Source organism: Gopherus evgoodei, chromosome 4, assembly GCF_007399415.2.
Source record: "Gopherus evgoodei ecotype Sinaloan lineage chromosome 4, rGopEvg1_v1.p, whole genome shotgun sequence".
Classification (NCBI taxonomy): Eukaryota; Metazoa; Chordata; order Testudines; family Testudinidae; genus Gopherus; species Gopherus evgoodei.
Window position 1 is genome coordinate 133481160 of NC_044325.1, and position 24159 is coordinate 133505318.

Sequence of the window (24159 nt, forward strand, 5' to 3'; positions counted from 1 at the left end):
AATGACAGTACACCGGAATCCAGAGCCGCTGCATCACAGAAATGTGAATGAAACATAATGCAGAACCAGTCTCTCAGATATTTTTGTATCCAAATTATGCAAAAGCATTGTAACAGACCACCGACTCACAACCACTGCACCTCCTGCTGGTCAGTCCAAGAATTAGCTCAATTCCATCACTCGGAGCGCCTCCTGCTGGCCGGTGTTTCTCCTTCCTTAGGCCCATGTCCCTCCCATACTCCAGTGCCCTTTACCCTGGGGTTCTGCCCACACCAGTACCCCCCGCCCACTTTGCATCTTCCCTCCCAGGGGAACCCCCAATCCTCTATACTCACCTTACCTCAGTGGCTACTGCCAGTCATCATCTAGCCCCTTTTCTCTTGGGCAAACTGCAGTCTGTAAGGGCCACTCATCACTGGCAATGCGGTTGGACCTGCTGCCTTTCTTGGCCAGCTGTCTCCCTGTAGCCACAGTCCCTCCTTTGGCCTTCAGCAAGGCCTTAGCTGGAGCTTCCCAGCATCTCTTGCCCTTGCCCTTCCCCAGCTCTGTTCTGCTCTGCTCTGCTTCAGGTACCCTGAGCTCCCAGGCAGATAGGTCCTTCCCACTCCAAGGCTGGAGTGAACCTCTGTGCTGCTAACTCACAGCCCTCTTATCAGGGCGGGTTGTGCCCTGATTGAGCTGGCCACATCTGTGGCCAGCTGCGGAGCCAGCCTCCCTCAGCTGCTCTTAATCCCTTTTCTAATTGGGTCCCAGCCACAGCCCACTCCAAGGGCTGCTTTTAACCCCTGCTCTCCTGGAGTGGGGCAGCGGCCCCATTACAAGCATTATCGTCATTATAGATTCATAGAAACATGGGGCAGGAAGGGACCTCTAGAGGTCATCTAGTCCACCCCCCCCCCCCGCAGTAAAGCAGGATTAGATCCCAGAAACTTCAGTGCCCCCATAATGCAGTGCTGCTATGTCAGAGAGACGTTACCAGGGATGCTGGAACAATTTGTACAGTAGAGGTGCTGAGAGCTATTGAACCAAACTGTAAACCCCGGATATGATGGAAACCACTTCAAGCCTGGGGGTGTGGCAGCACCCTTAGTTCCAGCACCTATGGGTGTTAGTGACCCGATGACACCACACTGCTATGTCACTGAAATCTCCAAGTCCCATAAGGCAGTGGTTCTCAACAAGGACTCCAAGGCCCCCTTGGGGGCCATGAGCAGGTTTTGGGGAGTCCACTAAGCAGGGCCAGCACTAGATTTGCTGGGACCCAGGGCAGAAAGCCAGATCCCCATGGTCTGGGGCTGAAGCCTAGGGCCCTGCCACTGGATGCTGAAGCTGAAGCTTGAGCAACTTAGCTACATGGCACCCCCTGTGCTGTGGGGCCCCGGTCAGTAACCCTGCCTGCTACCCCCTAACACTGGCCCTGGCTTTTATATGCAGAAAAATAGTTGGTCTGGGACAAAGGGACAGTGGCGTTTTTACAGGATGTTGGGGGAGAGTGGAAGGGGGGTCAGAAAGAAAAAGGTTGAGAACATCTGCTATAAGGCAACACCATTATGACACAGAAATCTACATACCCCAAAATGCAGCAAAGGTATACGTGACAGAATGCCCCATAATACACCACTGGGTTGTCCTACAAATAGCAGTGGCCCAAAACACGGCACTGCTTAATGCCATGCCAATACCATTGCTCAGAAATGTCTGTGCCCCATAAGGCAGCATTGCTGTCACATAAATATCAATGACCTGTCACGCGGGACTGCTGGGTCACAGAACCGTCAGTGCCCACAATAAGAATCGACCCTGCTGTCACACAGAAATGAGATGGACCTATCCTGCAGTGCTGCTTTTTCACAGAAATGCCAGTGTCCAACAATGCGGCGCTGATACATCCCGGAAACCACAGCACCCCACAACACAGCTCACGCCCACTGCAGTGCCCCCTCGAGAGCCACACTGCTGGCTCACAGAAGTATCGAAGACCTATGCACCGCTATGTCACAGAAATGTCGGTGCGCCAGGCTGCAGCCCGGCTAAATTAAAGACATGTTAGTGGGTCGAACTACATCACAGAAAGGTTATTGCCCCTGAATGCAGTGCAGCTGCATCATAGGAACGCCAGTGCCCCATAATACAGTATCGCCATGCCACAGAAATGTCAGGCCCCCATAATGCACTGCGTCCCAGTAAAGGCAATGGCTCGTAACTTTGGATGGCTGGGTCAGAGGTGCGTCAGGGCCCTTGTAGTGGGATGCGCTGACTCAGCAGCCTGTCACTCAGCTCCCCACCCGTTGCTATGAAGTGAGAGCAGATTGAAAGACAGGCTGTTGGCAGAGGTTACCCATTAACTGAGGGACGATACAGTTGAGGGGCTAACGAGGTGGAAGTGTCCCCAGCTGGTAGGCCTGAATAAGCTAACAGGAAGGAAGTGCTGGGAGAGGGCAGCCAGCCGGAAGGAAGGCAGAAGTTGGCAGGACTGGCTGCTGCTACAACTACCGTACCCTTGCCCAGAAGCAAGCAGAGAAGCTGGTTCTGGATTGTGAATGTAGTTCATAACAAAGCACCATGAAGGTTGAGAAGACCTGGAGTGGTTATGGGCAGTCACTGAGCTGGAAAGGACCCTCAGGGAACCACCCTGTGACAGCCCCATATAATGCAGCCTCCATATGCCACAGTAAAACTCAGTGTCCCTATGTCTAGGGTGACCAGATGTCCCAGTAAAATCGGGACTGTTCCGATATTTAACCCCTTGTCCCATGTCCCGACCGCACCCCATTTGTCCTGATATTCGGGTAAGGAGGCGAGCAGGAGGGAGATGCTGATCCCGTGCATGGTCCGGGGCTGAAGCACCCACAGGGAAAAATTGCAACCAAGCTCCCGCGTCCTTGCCTCCTCCCCACTCCCCCCAGCGTGTTGCATTCCTGCTCCTCCCTCTCTACAGTGCTTCCCGCTGCCTAACAGCTGTTTAGTGGTGCTTAGCACTTTCGAGGAGGGAGAGGGGAGAAGCAGGGATGGGGCGTGCTTGGGGGAGAAGGTGGAGAAGAGGCAGGGCAGGAGCGGGAACTTGGGAGAAGGGAGTGGAATGGGGGCAGGGCGAGGGCAATGCAGGGGCAGGAAGTGGCAGGGGGTGGGCGAGCACCCACTTGGCAGAGGGGAAGTCTGTGCCATAGGGGTGAGTTGCGGGTGGGACGTGAAGAGGCGAGTGGTGAGCAGGTGAGGAGGTGAGTGGTGGGTGGGGGACTGAGGAGGGATGCAGCAAGCCAGTGGCAGGCTGGGGGATGAAGGAAGATGCGGTAGGGGGGCCAAGTGGGGAGGGGGAGGGACCTGGGGCAGGGGGAAGGGGAGGAGTAGGGGTGGACTGTGGGCTGGGCTGATGGCACCCCAATGTGTCCCGATATTTTAGTGTGGTGATCTGGTCACCCTACCCAGGGCACACAACTGCCCTGGCCCAGGGAGCAGGGCTCTGGCCCCTCCACCCCACTAGCAAGAGAGAGAGAGAGAGATGGGGAGAGACGCTCCACCTTCCCCTGCTGAGATCCCAGAGTGTTGCTGTCCCCTGCAGACACCAGCGGGGGTAGCAGGCCCCTAGGCTAGTTGGTGACTGTGTGCAGGACTGGCACTAGTGTTTTTAGCGCCCTAGGCACACGGCCATTTCGCCACCCCGTGCGCTGGTCTGGCGGCTCCTGTGGACCTGCCGCAGGCATTCCTGCGGAGGGTCCACTGGTCCATGGCTCCGGTGGAGCTACCGCCGTGGTGCCTGTGGGAGGTCCACTGGAGCCGCGGGACCAGGGGACCCTCCGCAGGCACGCCTTCAGCAGCTCCACCGGAGCCACCTGCCGCAACCCCCCCCCCCGGCAAAATGCCGCCCTCCAATAATCCTGGCGCCCTAGGTGATTGCCTAGGCCGCCTAAATGGAAGCGCCAGCCCTGGCTGTGTGGTCACCCACCAGCTTCACAGGCATCCACCCTTCCCCACCTCCTCCTGTTATTTGTTGCCTGCACTTGTTGCACCTTGTCTGTCTGCATCCTCTTCTGGCTTGCGCCCGACGCAGCGGTGCCCTGACCCCTGACTGGTGCCCCCTGGTGATACTCCAACCCCTGCACACAAAGCACAACCCCCATGATAATAGGTCCTGCTCCGCCAGGAGGAGACCCAGCGGTTGGGAACTGGCCACACGTGCCCTGAACTGAGAGGGTGCGAGGCGAATGGCTGTGGGGGACACCTGTCCACTGCTGCACTCCTTCCTGCTGGCACCGAGTGGGCGTGCTGGGGTTCAAAGCACAGTAACAGAAGCCCTTGCTGGGGAACACATTTCAACATGTTTGTATTCCCAGGCCAGCTTTCAAAATCCCCTTTCTATCGCTTCTGTGCAGATTGCTCTTGTCTCGCTTGGCTCCTGGCTTCAGGCTGCCTTAAGTGGGATTTATTAGCAACTTTAATCAGCTGAAAGAAAAGAAAAGAAAAGAAAAGAAAAGAAAAGATGCTAACCTCCAGGCCTCTATTTCTCGAGACCCCTTTCCCAGAGAACTGGAGCCGTCTTTCTTGGCAGGCAGAACTAGCCAATGCCTGTGTGGGGACTGTACATGTTCCCCACACTTCATTGCCAGCATTGAACGCAGTTTGATATTTTCCCACTCCAAAGCTCGAGGCAGGGTGGCGATGGAGAGAGCAGGCAGCAGGGGGTGCCAAGACTGCAGTTAAATGGCCTGACAGACAGCTGCCAGGAAGCCATCCTGGGAAGGGAGTCCCTGGATACGTTGCTTTTTCAAAGTCAGGTGAAGCTGAGCATCTGCTCTGCCTTGGAGTCCCCTGTGGCTATATCACTGATTGCATTTGTAACACCTGTTTTCTGAAGAGCCCTGAGTGAAATATTAATGAGTTACAGCTCACAGCACATGTCTGACTATCATTATCTCATTTTACAGGAGGGGAAACTGAGGTACAGAAGGAGAAAGTGACTCACCCAAGACCACACAGTGAGAATTAATGGCTGAGCCAGGAACCGAGTTCCTGACTCCCAGTGCTGTGCTATAACCACAAAGTTATCCTTGATCCCTAGTGATAAATGATCCCTCCATTGCTGTCAGAGACAATGGGGGAGGTGGGCTGGGCAGCAAAAACCTGGCAACCGGCTATGCGCTGTAGCCTAAGGAACATCAAGGAAACCACACGCAGCAGCAGGACATGCCACAAGGTAGCCTCATGCAAAGTAACCTCATCTACCCCGTTGCAAGCTAATGCACGGAGCATGACACAAGGAAAAGTAGAACACTGCTCTGCAGTGCAGCCTAATGCAGCAGGCACGATGCTGTCAAATGCAACAGAACAGCTAACTGTGGCATGTAACCTATCACTGAAATCACCCACTACACCTGAGAATTGGAGGATAGCTAATGTCAAATTGATTTTTTTAAAAAAGCTTTGTGGACAATCCTGGAAATTACAGGCCGGTAAGACTAACTTCAGTACCAGGCAAACTGGTTGAAATGATAATAAAGGACAGAATTATCAGGCACAGAGATGAACATAATATGCTGGGGAAGAGTCTGCATGGTGTTTGTAAAGGAACACCATGCCTTAATCTGTTAGATTTCTTTGTGAGTGTTAACAAGCATGTGGAAAAGGGGAGCCAGCGGATATAGTGTACTTGGATTTTCAGAAAGCCTATGACAAGTTCCCTCATCAAAGGTTCTTAAGCAAAGTAAGGAGTCAGGGGTAAGAGGGAAGATCCTCTCAGGGGTCAGTAACTGGTTAAAAGAAAGGAAACAAAGGGTAGGAATAAATCGTCAGTTTTCACAGTGGAGAGAGGTAAATAGCGGGGACTAGTGCTGTTGAACATACTCACAAATGATCTGGAAAAGGGGGTGAATAGTGAGGTGGCAAAATTTGCAGATGATACAAAATTACTCAAGATAGTTAAATTCAAAGCTGACTGCAAAGAGCTACAAAGGGATCTCACCAAACTGGGTAACAAAATGGCAGTGAAATTCAATGTTCATTAACGTAAAATAATGCCCACCGGAAATCAAAATCCCAACTATACATATAAAATGATGGGGTCTCAATTAGCTGTTAACACTCAAGAAAGAGATCTTGGAGTCACTGTGAATCGTTCTCTGAAAACATCCACTCAATGTGCAGCAGCAGTCAAAAAAGCAAACAGAATGTTAGGAACCATTCGAAAAGAGATAGATAATAAGACAGAAAATATCATAATGCCACTATATAAATCGATGGTACATCCACACCTTGAGTACTGCGTGCAGTTCTGGTCACCCCATCTAAAAAAATATATATTAGAATTCGAAATGGTGCAGAGAAGGGCAACAAAAATGCCCCAAATGTCCCCAGAACAGCTTCCACATGACTGGGGCTGTTCATCTTAGTAAAGAGAAGACTAAGGAAGAATATGATAGAGGTGTATAAAATCATGAATGGTGTAGAGAAAGTGAAAGCAAGGATTATTTACCCGTTCACATAACACAAGAACCCCAGGGGTCATGCAATGAAATTAATAGGCAGCAGGTTCTAAACATGCATAAGGAAGTACTTCCTCATACAACACACAGTCAACGTGTGGAACTCATTGCCAAGGGATGTTGTGAAGGTCAAAAATATAACTGGGTTCAAAAAAGCACTAGATAAGTTCACGGAGGATATGTCCATTAATGGCTATTAGCCAAGAGGGGCAGTGATGCACCCCATGCTCCAGGTGTCCCTAAACTTCTGACTGCCAGAAGCGGGGACTGGAGGACAGGAGATGGATCACTTGATAATTGCTCTCTGAAGCACCTGGTACCAGTCCCAGTTGGATTGGGATTATGTTATCCAGTGTGCAATACTTTGCATTTATCAGCAATGACTTTCAACTGCCATTATGTTGCCCAGTCACCCAGTTTTGTGAGATTCCTTTATAACTCTTCAAAGTCAGCTTTGGACTTAACTATCTTGAGTAATTTTGTATCATCTGCAAACTTTGCCACCTCATTGTTCACCCCCTTTTCCAGATCATATATGAATATACTGACCAGCACTGGTCCCAGCACAGATCCTTGGGGGACCTCGCTATTTACCTGTCTCCATTGTGAAAACTGACCATTTAGTCCTATCCTTTGTTTCCTATCTTTTAACCAGTTACTGATCCATGAGGGGACATTCCCTCTTATCACATGTCTGCCTATACAATTGCTGACAGGTGCTCAGGGAAAATCTTTGAAGACTTCATCGGTGGGAAGGAATGGGGTAGTGCATAAGATATGCTCAAGGATGGATGTTTAGCCCCATTCACAAGGACATCAAATATGCTGAAGAGAAGATCTCTAACTGTCCAAAGAAGATGGACAATCTTCAAACAGGGCACTCTGGTAAGAAGAAAGGACAGAACGTTCTGCAAGGGACAGAAGGACAGCAGAATGGGGTGTGGCAGCAAACTGCAAGATTGGATGGGGTTCTAGTAGGCAAGCTTCGATGGTGCTGATGGTGAACCGGTGATGCACAAACATCCTGTTCTGGTATTTCCTAATTCTAGTGTACTGGACTTAGCAACCTTCATATTCTTTTAACATACTTTTTGTCTATTTAATTTCCTAGATTTTTATAAAACCAAACCGAACAAACAGAAATTCCATTGTGTGGCTTCATATTGATACCCACCTGGGTCATCAGCAGGGTTAGAAGTCTCTAGAGCAGTAGTGGGCAACCTGCAGCCCATGGGCCACACACGACCCGTCAGGGTAATCTGCTGGTGGGCCGTGAGACAATTTGTTTACATTGACCATCCACAGACACAGCTGCTCCCAGCTCCCAGCCAATGGGTGCTGCCAGAAGCTAATTGTGCTAATTATTAAATTATTACTCTCTCTCTCTTCTTTTTGCACATGACACATGGAATCAGGTCATGATCACTGTCAGCTAGACAACCATAAATTGCCTAGCAAGGGAAATACTGAGTAGAAGTGGGAAAACAGTATTACCTTGGGGCACAGACTAAAATACTGTATCCAGTTCTGGTCTCCACACTTTAAATAGGATGTTGAAAAACTAGAAAGGATTCAGGAAAGAGCAGCATGAAGGAATCAAGGTCTGGAGAACCTGCCTCATAGCAGGAGACTTAAGAAGTTTGAACATCATAGCTTACCCAAGAGAAGGTTAAGAAATGACTTCATCCTGGCCTGTTGGTGCCTACAAGGGGAAGAAGTTTCCAATATAAGAGGGCTCTTGAATGTAGCAGACAAAGATAGAACATAAACCTGTGGCTGGAAGCTAAACTAGATAAATTCAGACCCGAAATAAAACCCACATTTTGAACAGAGAGGGGAATTGACCACTGCAACAAATTGCCAACAGGTGTGATGGATTTTCCATCACTTGAAGTCTTTAAATCAAGACTGGGCACCTCTTGCTCAGCTCAACCCGAAGTAATTGGGTTCAATGCAGGAATCCCTAGGTGAGGGTCTGTGGCCTGTGTTATGCTGGAGGTCAGACAAGGTGATCATGACCGCACGGATCTATGTGCCACCTTCTCCACCCCCTTTGCTTTTTTTCCCCCCATTTAGTACCTTGGCCAGTAATCACCAGCTCTGGCAGTTAACAAGAGCAGTCCATTCCAAAATAACCACGAGAAGGAATTGAAAATTATGAGGCTTTGAAAAAATAAATAAAAGATGTTGAGGCTTTGGTCTGTCCTCAGATTGGTTAACCTTTAGGCATTGCTATCTGCTCACCCATAAGTGTGTATGTGTGTGAGAGAGAGAGAGATTCTCCCTAAGCACGCACACAGCTTTCCGCCCAGCCGCTCACAGCCTTCCGCCCAGCCGCTCCCTTTCTCCTCCCTTCCTACTGCTCTCCTTCTCCATCCACAAACTCTGCCCTCTACTCGCTGTTCCCAGCCCAGCCTAGAATAGCAGCCTGCAGCCAGCCCCTCTGTCCTGGTTAGCTGGTGGCAAGGACCCCCACGCCTGCCAGCCTGAATACGATGCCTGGTCCTGTGGTGTCTGAGTGCAGCACACAATTCAAAAGCACAAAGGCTCAGAGCAGCAAGGTGTTGTTCTCCCCTGTTTCCTATGAGACAGCGGATCAGCGGCAAGATCAGGGCATAGCTTACATGTGTCTCATCACCATTCCACTGTCTTATACCAACGTTGCTGAATTGCAGCCAGAAAGCTGCCATCACAAGTGAGAACACGTGCTGGGAAGCATGAAAGGCGGTGCAGCTAAGAGCCAGCTCTGCCTGCTCTAAGGGTGTGTCACGCAGAGGTGTATCACTGTTTTGTGGAGCCCTGGGCCAGAGCAAGTGGGGGCCCCTCCCTACCCCTGCCTGCAGTCCCCCCACGCCCTCCCCACGCTCCTGCTGGAGAGAGGGGTCGGGGGATGGAGGCTTCCCCTGCCCACCTGGTGCTCAAGCCAGGAAGTGGGGTCAGGGCACGGGGGCTTCCCGCACTTCCTGGTAGGAGCAGCAGGGGGGCAGGAGGAGCGGAATAAACCTCAGTGTCCCAACCCCACTTCCCAACAGGAGTTCTGGGCAGGCAGCCGGAGTGGGTTGAGGTGCAGGATGCCCATTTTTCCAAGGAACCCCAGTTTGGCCAGGGCCCTGGCCCTGGCCCTGATTAGTGGCTGGTGCCATGTTTGGGGCAGCCTGTCCTGGAGAGATGGTCTGGAACTGGAATTTCTGCTCCTCAGGAAATCCTGACATTATGGGGGGAAAATGGCCTTTCTACTCAGACTGAAAAGCCCAAACTAAAAAACATCCTGACGTTTATTTTGATATTATTATTTATTAGATACATTACAGTAGTGCCCAGGCGCCCCATTCATGGACTAGAACCCCATTGTGCTAGGTGCTGTACATTATTTATTAGGCGTAATATGGTAGCACCTCGGAGCCTAGTCCTAGACCCAGAACCCAATGTGCTAGGTTCTGTATAGACACAGAAAAAAAACAACAGACTCCGCTCCAAGGAAACAACCATCTAAGCCTAAGACAAAAGATAACATAAGAACAGCCATACCGGGTCAGACCAAAGGTCCATCTAGCCCAGTATCTGTCTACCGACAGTGGCCAATGCCAGGTGCCCCAGAGGGAGTGAAGCTAACAGGCAATGATCAAGTGATCTCTCTCCTGCCATCCATCTCCATCCTCTGATGAACAGAGGCTAGGGACACCATTCTTTACCCTTCCTGACTAATAGCCATTTATGGACTTAGCCACCATGAATTTATCCAGTTCCCTTTTAAATATTGTTATAGTCCCAGCCTTCACAATCTCCTCAGGTAAGGAGTTCCACAAGTTGACTGCGCCGTGTGAAGAAGAACTTCTTTTTATTTGCGGATACACATGTATACAGATGGATACATATGGACTGACAGCAGAATACAATGACATAATACCAGTGAGTGTGATAAGCTGTGACCTAGGAGTCAGTGCATCAGACCAGAGCTCCTGGGCTTTAGTCCCCTGTCTACCACTGACTCACTAGGCAAATTAATTCTTTTATCTGGCTCTCAATTTATCCATAAGCAAAATGGGAATAATCCTACTACTCCCCCACATGAGCTCCTGGGATGGAAGGAGCTGTGGAAATGCAAAGGATGATAGTGCTGAAATGTTTCATTTCAACTTTTATAGTCTAATTAAATATTAAAAACACACATACCATCTAGCTAAAGATACAACATTATATCATCTATAAACCTGATGCAATATTAAAATTAATATTTTAGTATCACATAAAAATGTTTCCATTTCTGTGGAGCTGCTTTTTTTTGACAGTAAACTCTTCTGACACAACTTTTTTCCATCAGCTCTAATATTTGGCCTGCTTCGAACAGCCACGGCTTCAAGACCAAACCACAGAGGCCTCTTTCATGGTCAAGCGATATAATGCATTGTCTTCTCCAGGTGAAATTCAACCCCAGGCAAAGGGCTGTCCCATTATGCCCTATTTTCAGGGGTTCCATGGAATGTAAGTAGCTCCTAATGCTGGTGCATTGCACTAGGGTAAATGTGAGCCTTTCAGACCAGGCTACCATCTCCAGCCATGCCAGGTGTATTGCTGGCACATGGCCTCTTGTTATTTTGCCAGCATCACTGATATTGCGGGTGCACGCGTTGTCAGAGTGCCAGGTAGGGTGGGTGGACGGTAAGAGCTAGGGACATGTGCACCTATTAGTGCTGGTTCTCATCACATACCAAGCATAGGCAGAGCCACAGAGAGCACATTGCCATTCATGCTGGTGTATAAAAGGAGCCCACCACCCTGGGTGCAAAATCAGATTTTTCCTGAATTCCACGGCCTACTTACACCACCTCCAATGGCAGCATGTACACGAGCCTCGTCAAAGTTACACCTCGCCGGCCCACATCCAGGTCGGTAGGAAATCCCCATATCTCCAGAAGGGGAAACAGCCTGTCCAGCAGCGTGAGCAGTTACTGATTTGGCCTGCTTTGCTCTGGGACAGGATAGCTCTCAAACCTCTCTGATGCTACTCTCGTGTGGATTTTGCATCGATTGCAATGTCTGCTGCCAACTCCTGATTTCCATCGGCGCGAGAGGGGAATGTAATGGCTAGTGCAACTCAGCATGGAATTAATTCATCACTACGTCAAACCACTGCATCTGCTGTAGTAACTCTCACCTCCCCTGGGTACATACGTCCTGATTCCCCTCTTGCATTTTAGCTCCACTGAGGTCACTTGGGCTCCCTTCCCAAGCCACAATCCTCTCCACCACACGCTGTCCCGGAACAAGCTATGCCCTGTGCAGTCGCATCATACTTACAGCTCCTCCAGGAAGCCCAGATGATGGAACGTGCTGGGTTGCAGCTCGCTAATGTTGTTCATGCTCAGATCACTGAAGAAGAAGAAAGACAGAAGTCTCGGATCAGTTATTTTTGGTGGCTCGCACGGCATAAACCTCTCCCTGCTCTGCTGGCTGGGCTCTGGTGAGGGAGGATACGCCCTTGCCAAAGGCTTCTCAGCTCTAACATGGGAAGCAGAAATAACCTCCCAGGCTCTGGGGGAAAATATGAGGGCACAAAGCAGGATGAGAGATGTAATCATAGAAATTAATACTATATTCTTCTATAGCGTCTTTCATCTGAGCATCTCAAGCATCAGCCAGTTTATGAAGCTTCCCATCAGCCCTGTAAGTGTTATTACCCCATTTCCACTTGGGGAAACCGAGGCACAGAGTGGTTTGGAATATTATTTCTTTAGAGCCAGTAATGTCCTGTTCTAGCCGTTATCCACACTGCTCCCTGCTGGGGGATCTTGTCCAGGGCAGCAGCACACACCTGCCCAGCAGAGGTGATAGCGAGTTGTTGAAGAGGGAATGGGTCTTGGCCTGCTCTGAACTTTTAACAACCAGGCAAAGGGTCAGGACGAAGACTGCAGGGCCTGGAATTTGCTCTGAACCTGGAGGCAAAATCCACATCCTACTTTATACACAGGTTTGGAAGGATTGGCTTGTTATCAGTCAATGTCAGTAAATGTCAATTTCATCGAGCACAAACGGATGAAAAAAATATTTCCATCAACAATCAAAATTTACAGAGAAGTAACATAAGCAAAATACAACTTAAGGACTAATTAGAGCTTGATTTAATGCTATTTACTTGGCATATTTTGACCTGTGATGTTGACAATTCATGCTTTAATGGTTATAAATTTTTTAATTTTTTGAATCTCAATGTTTATTGTCATTAAATAATTGTCTGAACAACTTCTGTGAAAATCAATAAATACTGAAAATCTACTGAAATATCAATATTATTTGTTGAAATTATAAACAAAGAAAAATAAAAGTTGAATTCTGCCCAGCCTATTTATGCAGAAGAAAACTGCTTCAGATTTGGCTTTTCTCTAGCTCTGTGGCTTCTGGCTGAGGCCCCGTTTAGTATCTGTTTAATATCTGACATATTCACTCTCAGGAGACCAGACATTTCATTGGAAGGTGACGGATTTGACTGACTTCCATCTCAAACCTTTATAACATACTCGTCCATCATGTGCTGACCATACTATTAACAGTAACAAAACAGCTTTTGCTATTACATAGATCAAGGGTAAGTCTGTAGCTAAAACTCTACATCATCTAGTCAGGTGGGGCACAATTCTCCCTGGGCAGATGAGCCAACAGAAAGCTGAGACACATGTAAATCCAACATGTAAAATAGGGTGTGAGCTTGACTTATGTGCTGTGCAAGTTTTATACGTTTCACTCATCGTAGCCAAATACCAGTGGTGGGTTCCCTAGAATTCTCTAGACTAGATTAGGCAGACAGGTCACCCTCTTCCATAATATGAGAATAAGGAGGCACCAAATGAAAACAAATGGCACAATAGAATATCAGGGTTGGAAGGGACTTCAGGAGGTCACCTAGTCCAACCCCCTGCTCAGAGCAGGACCAATCCCCAGACAGATTTTTGCCCCAGATCCTTAAAGAGTCCTCTCAAGGATTGAACTCACAAGCCTGGGTTTAGCAGACCAATGTATTAACCACTGAACTATCCCTCCCTCCAAAGACAGCTGACAGATGTTGTAAACCCCTTCCCCACTGCAGGGATTGAACCAGGGCCCTCAGCATCATGCCCAAACCTCTACACCAGAGAAGGCATATCAAATGCAGAAATGGAAATACTCCTCTCCCCCACACAAGGGCAAAACACAGATGTTTTAGGCCCAGATTTTACTCATTCCATTCCCCAGCAAATCCCACTAAGTCAACGAGCCTATATAGGAATTTGACCCACTGATGTCAATGGGGATTTATCCCGAGGAAGGGGTGCAGAGTCGGCTCACTCCTGCAGTAACTGTCCTGTGACATTCTCCCTTCAAGAAATCAGCCTGGGCAATGAGTTAGCAGGAACTGAAGACAGGAACAGGCAGTTATGGTTGTGGCTCCATAAAACTGCACCTGTCCTGGAGGCATTTCCCAGTGCCATTCCATGGTATCGGCTTGGCAGGGCAGCCCGTGCCCAGGGTGCAGATGGAATTGTAAAGCTCCAGGATAGCACAGCTGTGAACAGGATGTAGATGTGCAGCTGTGCTACAGAAGCTAGGCTGGGGAGTTACCAGGGCACCCCACCACCACAATGCCCCACTGTACAACCAGAGAGGGTCTGTGATTACTGCTATCTTGACCAACACACTGCCATTATCGCTGGGGACTTCCAGAGCTAAAAGCAGCAGCTGCTACAGCTTGAACTAAAGAGTCAAGGTTCCCTCACTGGGTGGTAATGGACTCACAGCCCCTGCGGATCTGGGACACTCTCACACATCAAGGGGAATGGGCATCAGGCACTGGCTGTTAGGGCTGGTCAACAAATTTCCGTCTACACTTTTTTTTGACTAAATACTCCCCACACACACCTTTTGGGGTGGAAGAAAAATGGATTTCTCAGAGGAAAACTGAACATTCTATGGTTTTCAGCCAAAATTTGGTGGGCTTCAGCTGAAAACTATCCAAAACTGGAAAAAAAAATAGCTGAAATTGAAAAATATTTGGGTTTGAGCCCCTGAAAAATTTCAGTTTTGGGATGAAAAGATAAATCTAATTTTTCTCCTTAATAAAGTTTTATCTTGTTTTATACACAGACTCGGTGCTTGTTAAGAGTAGCCAGTGGAGGTCTAGCTATAGCTTTTCCCCACTGGTGAGGCTCGAGCCCGTGATGGTTTTGTAAATTTTACAAGGAAACCCTTTTTGTTGCCAAAAACACCTGGCAGAAGGGTTACACTTGGACCAATGGACAGGGCACTCGACTGGGTCCTTTTCCCAGCTCTGCCATTGATTTAGGTTACAGTTTTCAAAAGCTGACTGTTTTTTGATGGCCATCTTGAGACATCTAAGTTATGACTATTAGAGGAAGAGACTCATGGGGCATTCCTGCTTTTATTTATTATTTGGATTAGAATAGTGTCACGATCGAGGTCGCACTGTGCTGGGCACTGTACAAACAAATAGTGAGAGAGAGCCCCTGCCCTGCTCACAGTTTAAATGGACAAGAGAGGCAAATGGTAAGTGGAGAAACAGAGGCACAGAGCGGTGAAGAGATTTGCCCAAGGTCACATGGTAGTCAATGGCAGAGTGAGGAATAGGCTTCAGGTCTCCTGAGTCCCATCCCAATAACCCATCACTTAGACCTCCCTCCAATGACATCAATGGAGTTACAGCAGAGGTGAATCTGACCTCACTGTTATTTCAGCAGAAGTGCTAGAAACCAGCTCCAATCACCTAGGCACCTGGCGGCAGATGCTATGGCCCTCCTGTTCCCTTTCCCACACTAACTACTGTGCACCAGTCTCTTCACACAGAACCTTAAATAAAGCCTGAAATCATCTCTTTGGCCCCAGCCCAGCTAGTCTGGCTCTAAACAAAAGTGCTGCCAGCTGAGTGACACACATTCCTGGAATTGCCAGCTCAATCTCCAGTCCAGGAACACTCCTTCCCCCAAACCCTGTGCCTTTGAAGGCAGATCCCAGGAGCTTTTGAAATCCCCCACACGTCCCTCACAGCTGACTCTTGCCAATCCCCAAGAGCTTCACTTAGCTTGCCTTGCGTGATTACGCTGAGTAAGATTTCAAGAAAACAAATTCTAAATATTCACCTTAAGCACTCCCAAAACTTGCATACACAGGAAAAGGGAGCCACCGTTCATGGAAGCGTTCATGGAAGCGTTCATGGAAGCGTGATTCAGAGAGTCAGGGTGCACAACTCATCTGGCTCCCCAGGGGTAACTTAATATATTTATTCTGATGTCACTCGACTTTCACAAACAGGCCCCTTCCCTATTAGCCGGCGCAGAAAAGCAGAAGTAAACAAGAGGGTGCTACTCTCCCCCTGGCCCCAGGCCTTCCTGCCCCATATACACTGCTAAGACCATGGACAATGGGCTGGACCTGTTCCTACCAGAAAGACATCAAGGTTTTTTAAAGCAGTAGGACAAAGAGATTTTCTCATTGGCATGAGTTTCCTCTGCTCTTTAGGATCTCTAACAAAGGGTGAATTCTTGCAGCAACTGGAGCACTCTGAATGGCAGTGCCGGAACTAGGCAGACTCTCTAGAAGTGCAGAACGAGACGCTGAAGGAGTCGGCTATAAAACTGGGCACAGGAGACCAAGCCCAAGCCCAGTGTAAGCGCCCACTGGCCCCGATGGGCATTGCACCTGCTTCCACCACAGGTGATTTTGTTGAAAGAAGCTGCAATGTGAGGACCTGCAAATATGGAGTTCATGTCCACCGCAGCCACCGAGTCTGTCCTGAGGGCTTCCTAGGAGGCCAGTCACTGGAGAGTCTACAGCCTGATCCTTCATGGGTGCAGCTGAAGCACTTACCCCTTTGGCAGGTGTGTTTGCTTCCCCTTGCAAGCCACATAAGCAAACACGGGGCGTGCACTGTGCTGGGAAAAATCACGCGCCTGTTGCTGAGCCACGGGACCATCTTTTCCTCTAGGGTCATTTCTACAGAACAGGATGGTGAAGAGCCCAGAGCCGGGTCTGAACTACAAACCCAGCTCCAAACACCGCTCAGAGGAATCTCAGATGGATCCACACAGGCATCGCTTTGTAGCATGGGCAGAGCCAACCCCTATGATCCAACCCTGGGGTCTGGGCATCCCCTGGGATGTTTCCTTTCTAGTGCACCGTTTGGCAAAGCTCCAAAGGGCTGGAGGTTGAGCCAGGGCTTGACTTTGGGGCTGAGGAGGTTTATTGTGGTTCAGGGACAAGGCCTCCAGAGCTGGATGCTCCTGTCTGAGCTGCAAGCAGCAGCCCCCACAGACAGGTCAGCATGAGGAGGGGTAAGGGAACTGGGGGAATCCCCTAAGCCCAGCACACCTGTTTCACTGGCCTGCGGGGAACAGCTCAGAGCCTTTCCTTGCACAGAGCTGCAGCACTTTCTCCTGCCCTCTGCCACGTTGTCCCTTCCCCACTCCAGCCCCTGCCTCAGCTCAGACCCCCATGTGCCTGTTGACTGCCCTCCTCTGAGAACACCCCTTGACTGCCCGTCCTGCCCCCCCCATCTTTCTCCTTATCATGGGCACATTGTTCTGGCTCTGCCCTGCTTCACCCCACTCCTGACCTCACCCCACCCTCTACAGCTCCTTCTCCCCTATCCTGCCCTGATTTCCCCACCACTTTAAGCCCCTGTTAGGACTGCCTAGCCTTGTACAGACCATCTAGATCTGTGCTTCTCAAAGTCGGGCTGCCGCTTGTTCAGGGAAAGCCCCTGGTGGTCCGGGCCGGTTTATTTACCTGCCGCGTCCGCAGGTTGAGCCGATTGAGGCTCCCACTGGCCAATGGGGGCTGCTCCAGGCCAATGGGGGCTGCAGGAAGGGCGGCCAGCACATCCCTCCACCTGCGCTGCTTCCCACAGCCCTCATTGGCCTGGGACGGCAAACTGCAGCCAATGGGAGCCGCGATCGGCCAAACCTGCAGATGCGGCAGGTAAACAAAGTCGACCCCAGTTTGAAACAGCCTCAACTGGGCAGTCCTGGCGGAAAGACAGCTTTGCAGAGTGCTTCACTGAAAGCCCTATGACAGCTGCGTGGCCAGCACGTCACTCAGGATGGGATGTCCGGGCAGCAGCTGCACAAAGTGGCACATGACCCCTTGGAAACCTGTGTAGTGAAGGCAGCAGACATGGGAGTGCATCTCGAAGCAGCATTAACTCCTTCCAGGGGCTCTAGCCAGCCCTCCTGGGGGTCCTAGAATGCAGCTGTGCCCCAGGAGAGCCAATGACTGAGGATTCATGAGGTTGGGGGTGTGGGCTTCTCATGGATCACCAGCCTCTGCCCTACACCACTGCTAGCTACACGAAGCAGGGTGATTAGGGGAAGGGGAAATTGCCCAAGCAGTGGCCCTGTGGTCATGGGGCCAGATGCCCTTTCTCTCATGCCTGTGTAAATCAGGAGCCCTCCGACATCCATGCAGTTACCCCCTTAGAAATCTGCTATGAGAGGATAGTCAGGCCGCAGGGTCCCAAATGCTTTTAGAGGCGGGTGGGTCCATGCAGCTGCTTGGGAGTGCTTGAAAGGGACGAATTGTCACATCTTTGCTGAAGAGATGCACCCTCTGTTGTTCTAGCCTGGCCTAACTCCATGACAGGAAGCAGGTGCCCCTCTCCTGTGATTGATTGTGGAGCGGTGACAGTTCCACCAGCAACAACAGCTGTCCTGCTTCGGCTGTGTCAAACACTTTGCGAGTCAGTTCTCTGTCTACGCCACAAGCTAGTGATGTATAGAATCTGCTCAGCAGGCTGAGGTCTCACATGTCCAGCAACCTCTACTGGCTCCTGTCCCTGCGTGAATGTACAAAGGGGGTGGGTGCCACATGATCACTTCGAATCCAGTACCCTCTGCTTGTTATTTGCTATGCTGGAAGGTTTTAAGGGCTGCCATTAAGTGGCTCTTTGCCCTGCAGATAATCCCATATCTTGTTAACGGTGATGGGTATGCTAAGCACCCTTCTTTAAGACAAATTGGGAGGAGCAATTAAACTCCCCTGTATGTAGTGATAGCTGGAGATAACAGAAGCCACCACCACCCAACATAACAGGCTGCATTTCCAGGGACCCAGTGAGAAGCTAAATTGTGAGGGCTCCGAGATTAGTTGCAAATGCAAGGCTGAGGAGATTGATTGGTTGGAGCTGTGTGCGTTGGGCCTGAAAGCTAACAGCCAGCAGCTGTGAAAGCAAGCAGAGATAGAGGGAACTGAAGAGGCAGACTTGGAAATGATAAGCAAGGAAACTGCCTGTTGCTGTTTGTTTTCACTGCGTTCAGGGGAACAGGACTCTGTGTGAAGACAGGATTGCACCCAAAAAGACTTCAGTCCTCTCATCAATTTCTCCTAACAGAAACAACCCAGCAAGGCCCCCGGTATTAGTGACTTGGGCCGAAGGGGCAATGGTATTTTAATAGTGCTAGTTTTTCCAAAGAAATCCTGGCTAGATTTTCAGGTTTGCAGTTCCAGACCTGCCCCAATGGTCTATAAAATCATGACTGGTGTGGAGAAAGTAAATAAAGAAGTGTTATTTACTCCTTCCCATAACACAAGAACTAGGGGTCACCAAATGCAACTAATAGGCAGCAGGTTTCAAACAAACAAAAGGAAGTGTTTCTTCACACAACGCACGGTCAACCTGTGGAACTCCTCGCCAGGGGATGTTGTGAAGGCCAAGATCATAACAGGGTTCAAAAAAGAACTAGATAAGTTCACAGGGGACAGGTCCATCAATGGGCAGTGTTGGTGTCCCTAGCCTCTGTTTGCAGAAGCTGGGAATGGGTGATGGGATGGATCACTTGATGATTCCATGTTTTGTTCATTCCCTCCGGGACACCTGGCTTTGGCCACTGTTGGAAGACAGGATACTGAGGTAGATGGACTCTTGGTCTGACCCAGTGTGGCCATTCTTATGTTCTTAATGTACTGAGCCCTTCTGAACATACAGCCCTGATTGTGGGTGCTGAGCACCTGGAAATCAGTCCCACACAGGGTAGCTTTCCCAACACCAATGGGACTGAACAGAAGTTTCCAATATGACTGAGGGGGGAAGCTAATGGGCTACAGCTCCTGGGAGGAGGCAGATGTTATTAATTAATTATTTGTACTGTGATAGACACTGTACAATATTTATTAGGTGCATTACAGTAGTGCCTAGGAGTCCCAGTCATGGACCAGAAGCCCAGTGTGTCAGGGGCTGTACAGACACAGAACAAAACGACAGCCCCTGCCTCAAAGGCCTCTAACATTGGGCCCAATCCTGCAAGGGCTGAGTCAGCACCTTGGGACACTTCGTATTGATGTGCAGTGAAAAGCAGGCCATAAATGATGAGTTTAAGGAGCTCCCAAGATCTCCCTGTAATGATTCTTGGGTCTCCATGAAATTCCTAGGTGGCTCAGGCTGGACCCACAGCTGCTCGCAAAGAGGTCATTTGGCTTGCAGAGCTAGCTGAAATTTTTCCTGTTACAGTGATGAGCCCCGCATGGCGGACCACATTACAAGTGAACTCTGCAGAGAAACGGAGATGAAGCAAGAGAGCAAAGGGGCATCAATTCCAGTGCTCCAGGAGAAATCTGGAGGCACAGCCCTGGTTTCAGTGCTGTTCCCCTGGAGTAGCTGAGAGCTCCATGTGACCCTGTGCTTCTACTCCAGTTCTCCATGTTTCTAATTAGTGGACTCATCCTCAGAACATCCCATAATCACTAAACCACGTCTGTGCCCTACCAATGATCCCCACAATGTTGCTATATTAACATAAACCCTTTGACTCCTATTCCCATAGCTGAATCAATGGGATCTCATCCTAGATGGGCAACACCTTGCCGGTGGTCTGTGAAGAACACATCTCATACGGAGCTGGCTCTCCTTTCAGCTGCTTCTGCAGCCGGCCAGACTCTGCAAGGAAGATCCTGGACATCTGTGCAAGCAGATTGAAACCAGGCAGAGAAGCCAGCACAGCAGGAAATGTTACAAGTAAAGGAAGGAGCAGGGGAGAAGTGGGAGCTGTTCTCAGAGGCCACTAGCAGGACTAGTGTTGACAGCAGCCAGTGGAGGCCATCAAATAGTAGAGGGACCAGTAGCTGCCAATTGGAGCAGGTAAAATTACATTTGGATTTGGCCCTGGTGCGATCACAGCTGGAATACTGGGTCCAGGTCTGGGGTCCACTATTCACGAAGGATGAAGATAAATTGGAGAGAGCTCAGAGAAGAGCCACGAGAATGATTAAAGGATTAGAACACCTACCTTCTAGTGAGAGACTCAAGGATCTCCATCGATTTAGCTCAACAAAGAGAATGAGAAGGGGTGACTTGATGGCAGTCTGTAAGTACCAAGCTGGGGAACAAATATTTGCTAGTGGACTTTTCAGTCTAGCAGAGAAATGTCTAAGATGATCCAATGGCTGAAAATTGAAGCTTGACAAATTCAGACTAGAAATAAGGTGCACGTTGTTAACAGGGAGGGTAATTAACTCCTGGAACAACTTGCCAACGGTCCTGGTAGATTCTCCATTAGTGGCATTCTTAAATCAAGATTGGATGTTTTTCTAAAAGATCTGCTCTAGGTCAACCAGGAATTACTTAGGGAAGTTCTATGGCTTGTGTTATACAGAAGATCAGACTAAGATGCAAGAGATCCTGAATCAGGTAGATCAGGGATTTGAATTCAGGTCTCCCACTGGAAACCCATCCAGAGAACAGCTCAGGCTTAACCAGAAGAACCTTCACCAAACCTATAAGAGCTTGGTCCTCCTGCTCTCACACTGAATTTATCACATGGATCTAGGGGCTGATTCACCAACATGCCGTGGTTTAGGGCTGGATAGGAACCACATTTTCCATTGAACTGCCAGGAATTCAAACAAGTTTTCTGTTCCGAAATGGAACAAAACCAAAACATACTGAAATTTCCCACAAAACAAAATTCCGAATGCTTTTTGTGTGTTTCCTTCAGGTCAATAAAAATATTTCATTTAGATAAAATCAAACGACTTCCTTCCAATCCTGAGATTTCATTTGAATAATATAATATACATTTCAAAACGAAGTCATTCCAAAATGAAAAATCAAAATATTGCATTGTGAAAATGTTGTCTCCCACCCTAATACAGAATTTTGACAGACTCAACAGCTGTCCATAAACATTTTGTTTTGGCCAATTGGCATTTTCTGCTGAAAACACATTCTGTTGGAAAATTCCCAACCAGCTCTGTCTGCTCTGGTCACTTTGCGCCACTCTGGCTGAGCTGGGTTTACGTCACTTCATCACTGGAGCAGTACAAAGCACATGAGCTGAGATTCTCTGCTGTGCCCCCATGAGGCATTGCACAAAAAGGGACAGCCCAGGGGGAAGGAGGGCAAAGGTGTCTTCATACCATCTTTGTGCCCTCCTTATTCTAAGGTGCCCACGATTGTCCCCAGGACAGGTGCCAACTTTCTCATTTCCCCGGAGGGGCTCAACTACCGCTCCACCCCAGGCCTCGCTCCCACTCCACTCTTTCCCCAAAGCCCACCCCTGCTCTGCCCCAGGCTCTGCCCCCACTCCACCCCTTCCCCCAACGCCCCCCTGCTCCACCCAAGGCCCCGACCCCACTCCACCCCTTCCCCCAAGGCCCCCGTTCCACGCAAGGCCCCAACTCCACTCCACCCTTTCCCACAAGGCCCCTTCTGCTCTGCCCAAGGCCCTGCCCCCACTCCACCCTTTTCCCCCAAGACCCTACCCCACCTCTTCCCACCCCTGCCTCTTCCTGTCCCCTCCCCTGAGTGCGCCCTGCCTCACTCTGCCTCTTCCTTTCCTCACTCCTCTCTCTCCCACCCCAGCGCCTCCTCCCACCAGTGAACAGCTGATCAGTGATGGGCAGGAGGCACTGGTGGGGAGACGAGGAGGAGCTGATCGGCGGGGCCCACTGGTGGGTGCTGAGCACCCACTATTTTTTTTTCCATGGGGGCACCAGGGCTGAAGCACTCACAGAATCAGTGCCTGTGGTCTCCAGTGTAACCTAGAGCAGACAAGAATTGTTCTAAGCTACAGTGGCCACATCCTGATCTACAAATGGGAATCCTGGGTACATCACCAGCACTGTCCACCTGCTCCTCACGCCCGCTCGTACCACCAGTCCTGCTCCAGATGTGCCCCTGTGGCTGTCACACACAATGTGGAATTCTCCTCTGGCCAGTAAAAGGGCGATGTGCAGGGGCTGTAGCAGGAGGGAAATCTCTCCCCAGGAGCGCACCGGTGAATCTGGATCATGGTTGCCAAGCCACAAGGGGAGAGGAACTGGGGCATTACAAGGATACTATTGGGGGTACATGCTTTGCGGGTAAAGATGGGTTGTTAGGTTTCTTTGTACACGCAGAGAGAAGGTGAAGAGAGAGCCGCTGTGACTATTAACCACGAGCTGGTCCAGTCTGACTCGCCTTTAGCTACTGCTCTTCGCAAGTTGTTTGCATGGCTATGAGGCAATTGGGCAATGTCATTACGAGAGTGCTCGCTGACAGAGATGGCGGAACAGCGGTGAGTAGCGCATTCATAGACACAGTGCCAGTAGATGGAGCTCAAGAATACGCAGCATACTTCCTAGGCTTTGGAGGACCAATAAAAGGGAACGTCTATGGAGCAGCTGGACAGCCAGACTTGTGCAAGCAGGGCTTGACTAAAAATGGTACTATGGACATTGCAGCTGAAGCTCTCAAGCCTGCCTAGCTTGAAAGGCCAAGTGTCACCCTGAGCTGCAGTGTCCAATGGCTATTTTTAGTGTGCTAGCTCAAGCAAGCATGAATCTGCCTTCTCTGGCCAGGAGGTTCACTCCCAGCGGCAAGGTAGACATACCCCGAACAGCTTCCTATGTGCAGCTCCTGCAAAACAGCGCAGTGTCTGTGTCTAACCTGTGGCTGTCATGGGGAGGAAATACTGGGAGCTCAGGAGCCTGAGCCTCTCTCGTTAACACACTGAATCATCCAATAATTGCCACGAGAAAATTAGCGCTAAGCTGTGACAATTGGCTGGGAGGTACTCCAGGAGCGGGGAAAGTGGCGATGGTTGTTGGATCAGTTGCGTCAGGTCAGGTGTGTGCACATGCTCATATGCCCCCCGCCCCAGACCTGTGCATATGATATGCAACCATTCCACACATACCAGCGCCCTCTCCCCTCCTACACACAATCAGCCTCCCCGCTAGACAGCGCCCCTGCAAAATGAATTTGCTTCTTGTGCCCATATAAGACAAGGACGAGAACAGAGGTGGGAAAGCTGTACTAAGAAGCAATATTTAAACTAAAAGAATCTGTCATTGTAACAAGCTACTCCTATACTGATTGACTGTGCAGCCAGCCGACCTGCAGCTCCCTTCTCCTTCAGCACAGCCCTGATGGCTGCTTTCTTAAGTGCTCGTAGTTAATTAGGCCGAGATCCTCAAAGTGATTTAGGTGCCAAACACCTGTTCAGTTCAACTGGAGTTGGGAGTCTAAGCACTTCTGCGGATCTGGGCCCCGTGGGCAGCCCATCTGTTCATCTGGCTCCTTTCACAGCTCCCATCTGACACTAGATACTGACACTAGAAAAGGTTCAGAGAAGGGCAACTAAAATGATTAGGGGTTCGGAATGGGTCTCATATAAGGAGAGATTAAAGAGGCTAGAACTTTTTGAAAAAGAGGAGACTAAGGGGGGAT

The 24159-nt window shown here is 49.7% G+C and overlaps 1 protein-coding gene across 1 annotated transcript in view; it reads right to left on the bottom strand.

Moving 5' to 3' along the window:
- The window catches only part of LGR6 (leucine rich repeat containing G protein-coupled receptor 6), a 215936-nt gene that overhangs the window by 134297 nt on the left and 57480 nt on the right, over positions 1-24159 (bottom strand). Inside the window, exon 2 of the mRNA XM_030561167.1 lies at positions 11775-11846. Within this exon, the coding sequence (XP_030417027.1) occupies positions 11775-11846 (72 nt within the window). The remainder of the gene's footprint in view (positions 1-11774; positions 11847-24159) is intronic.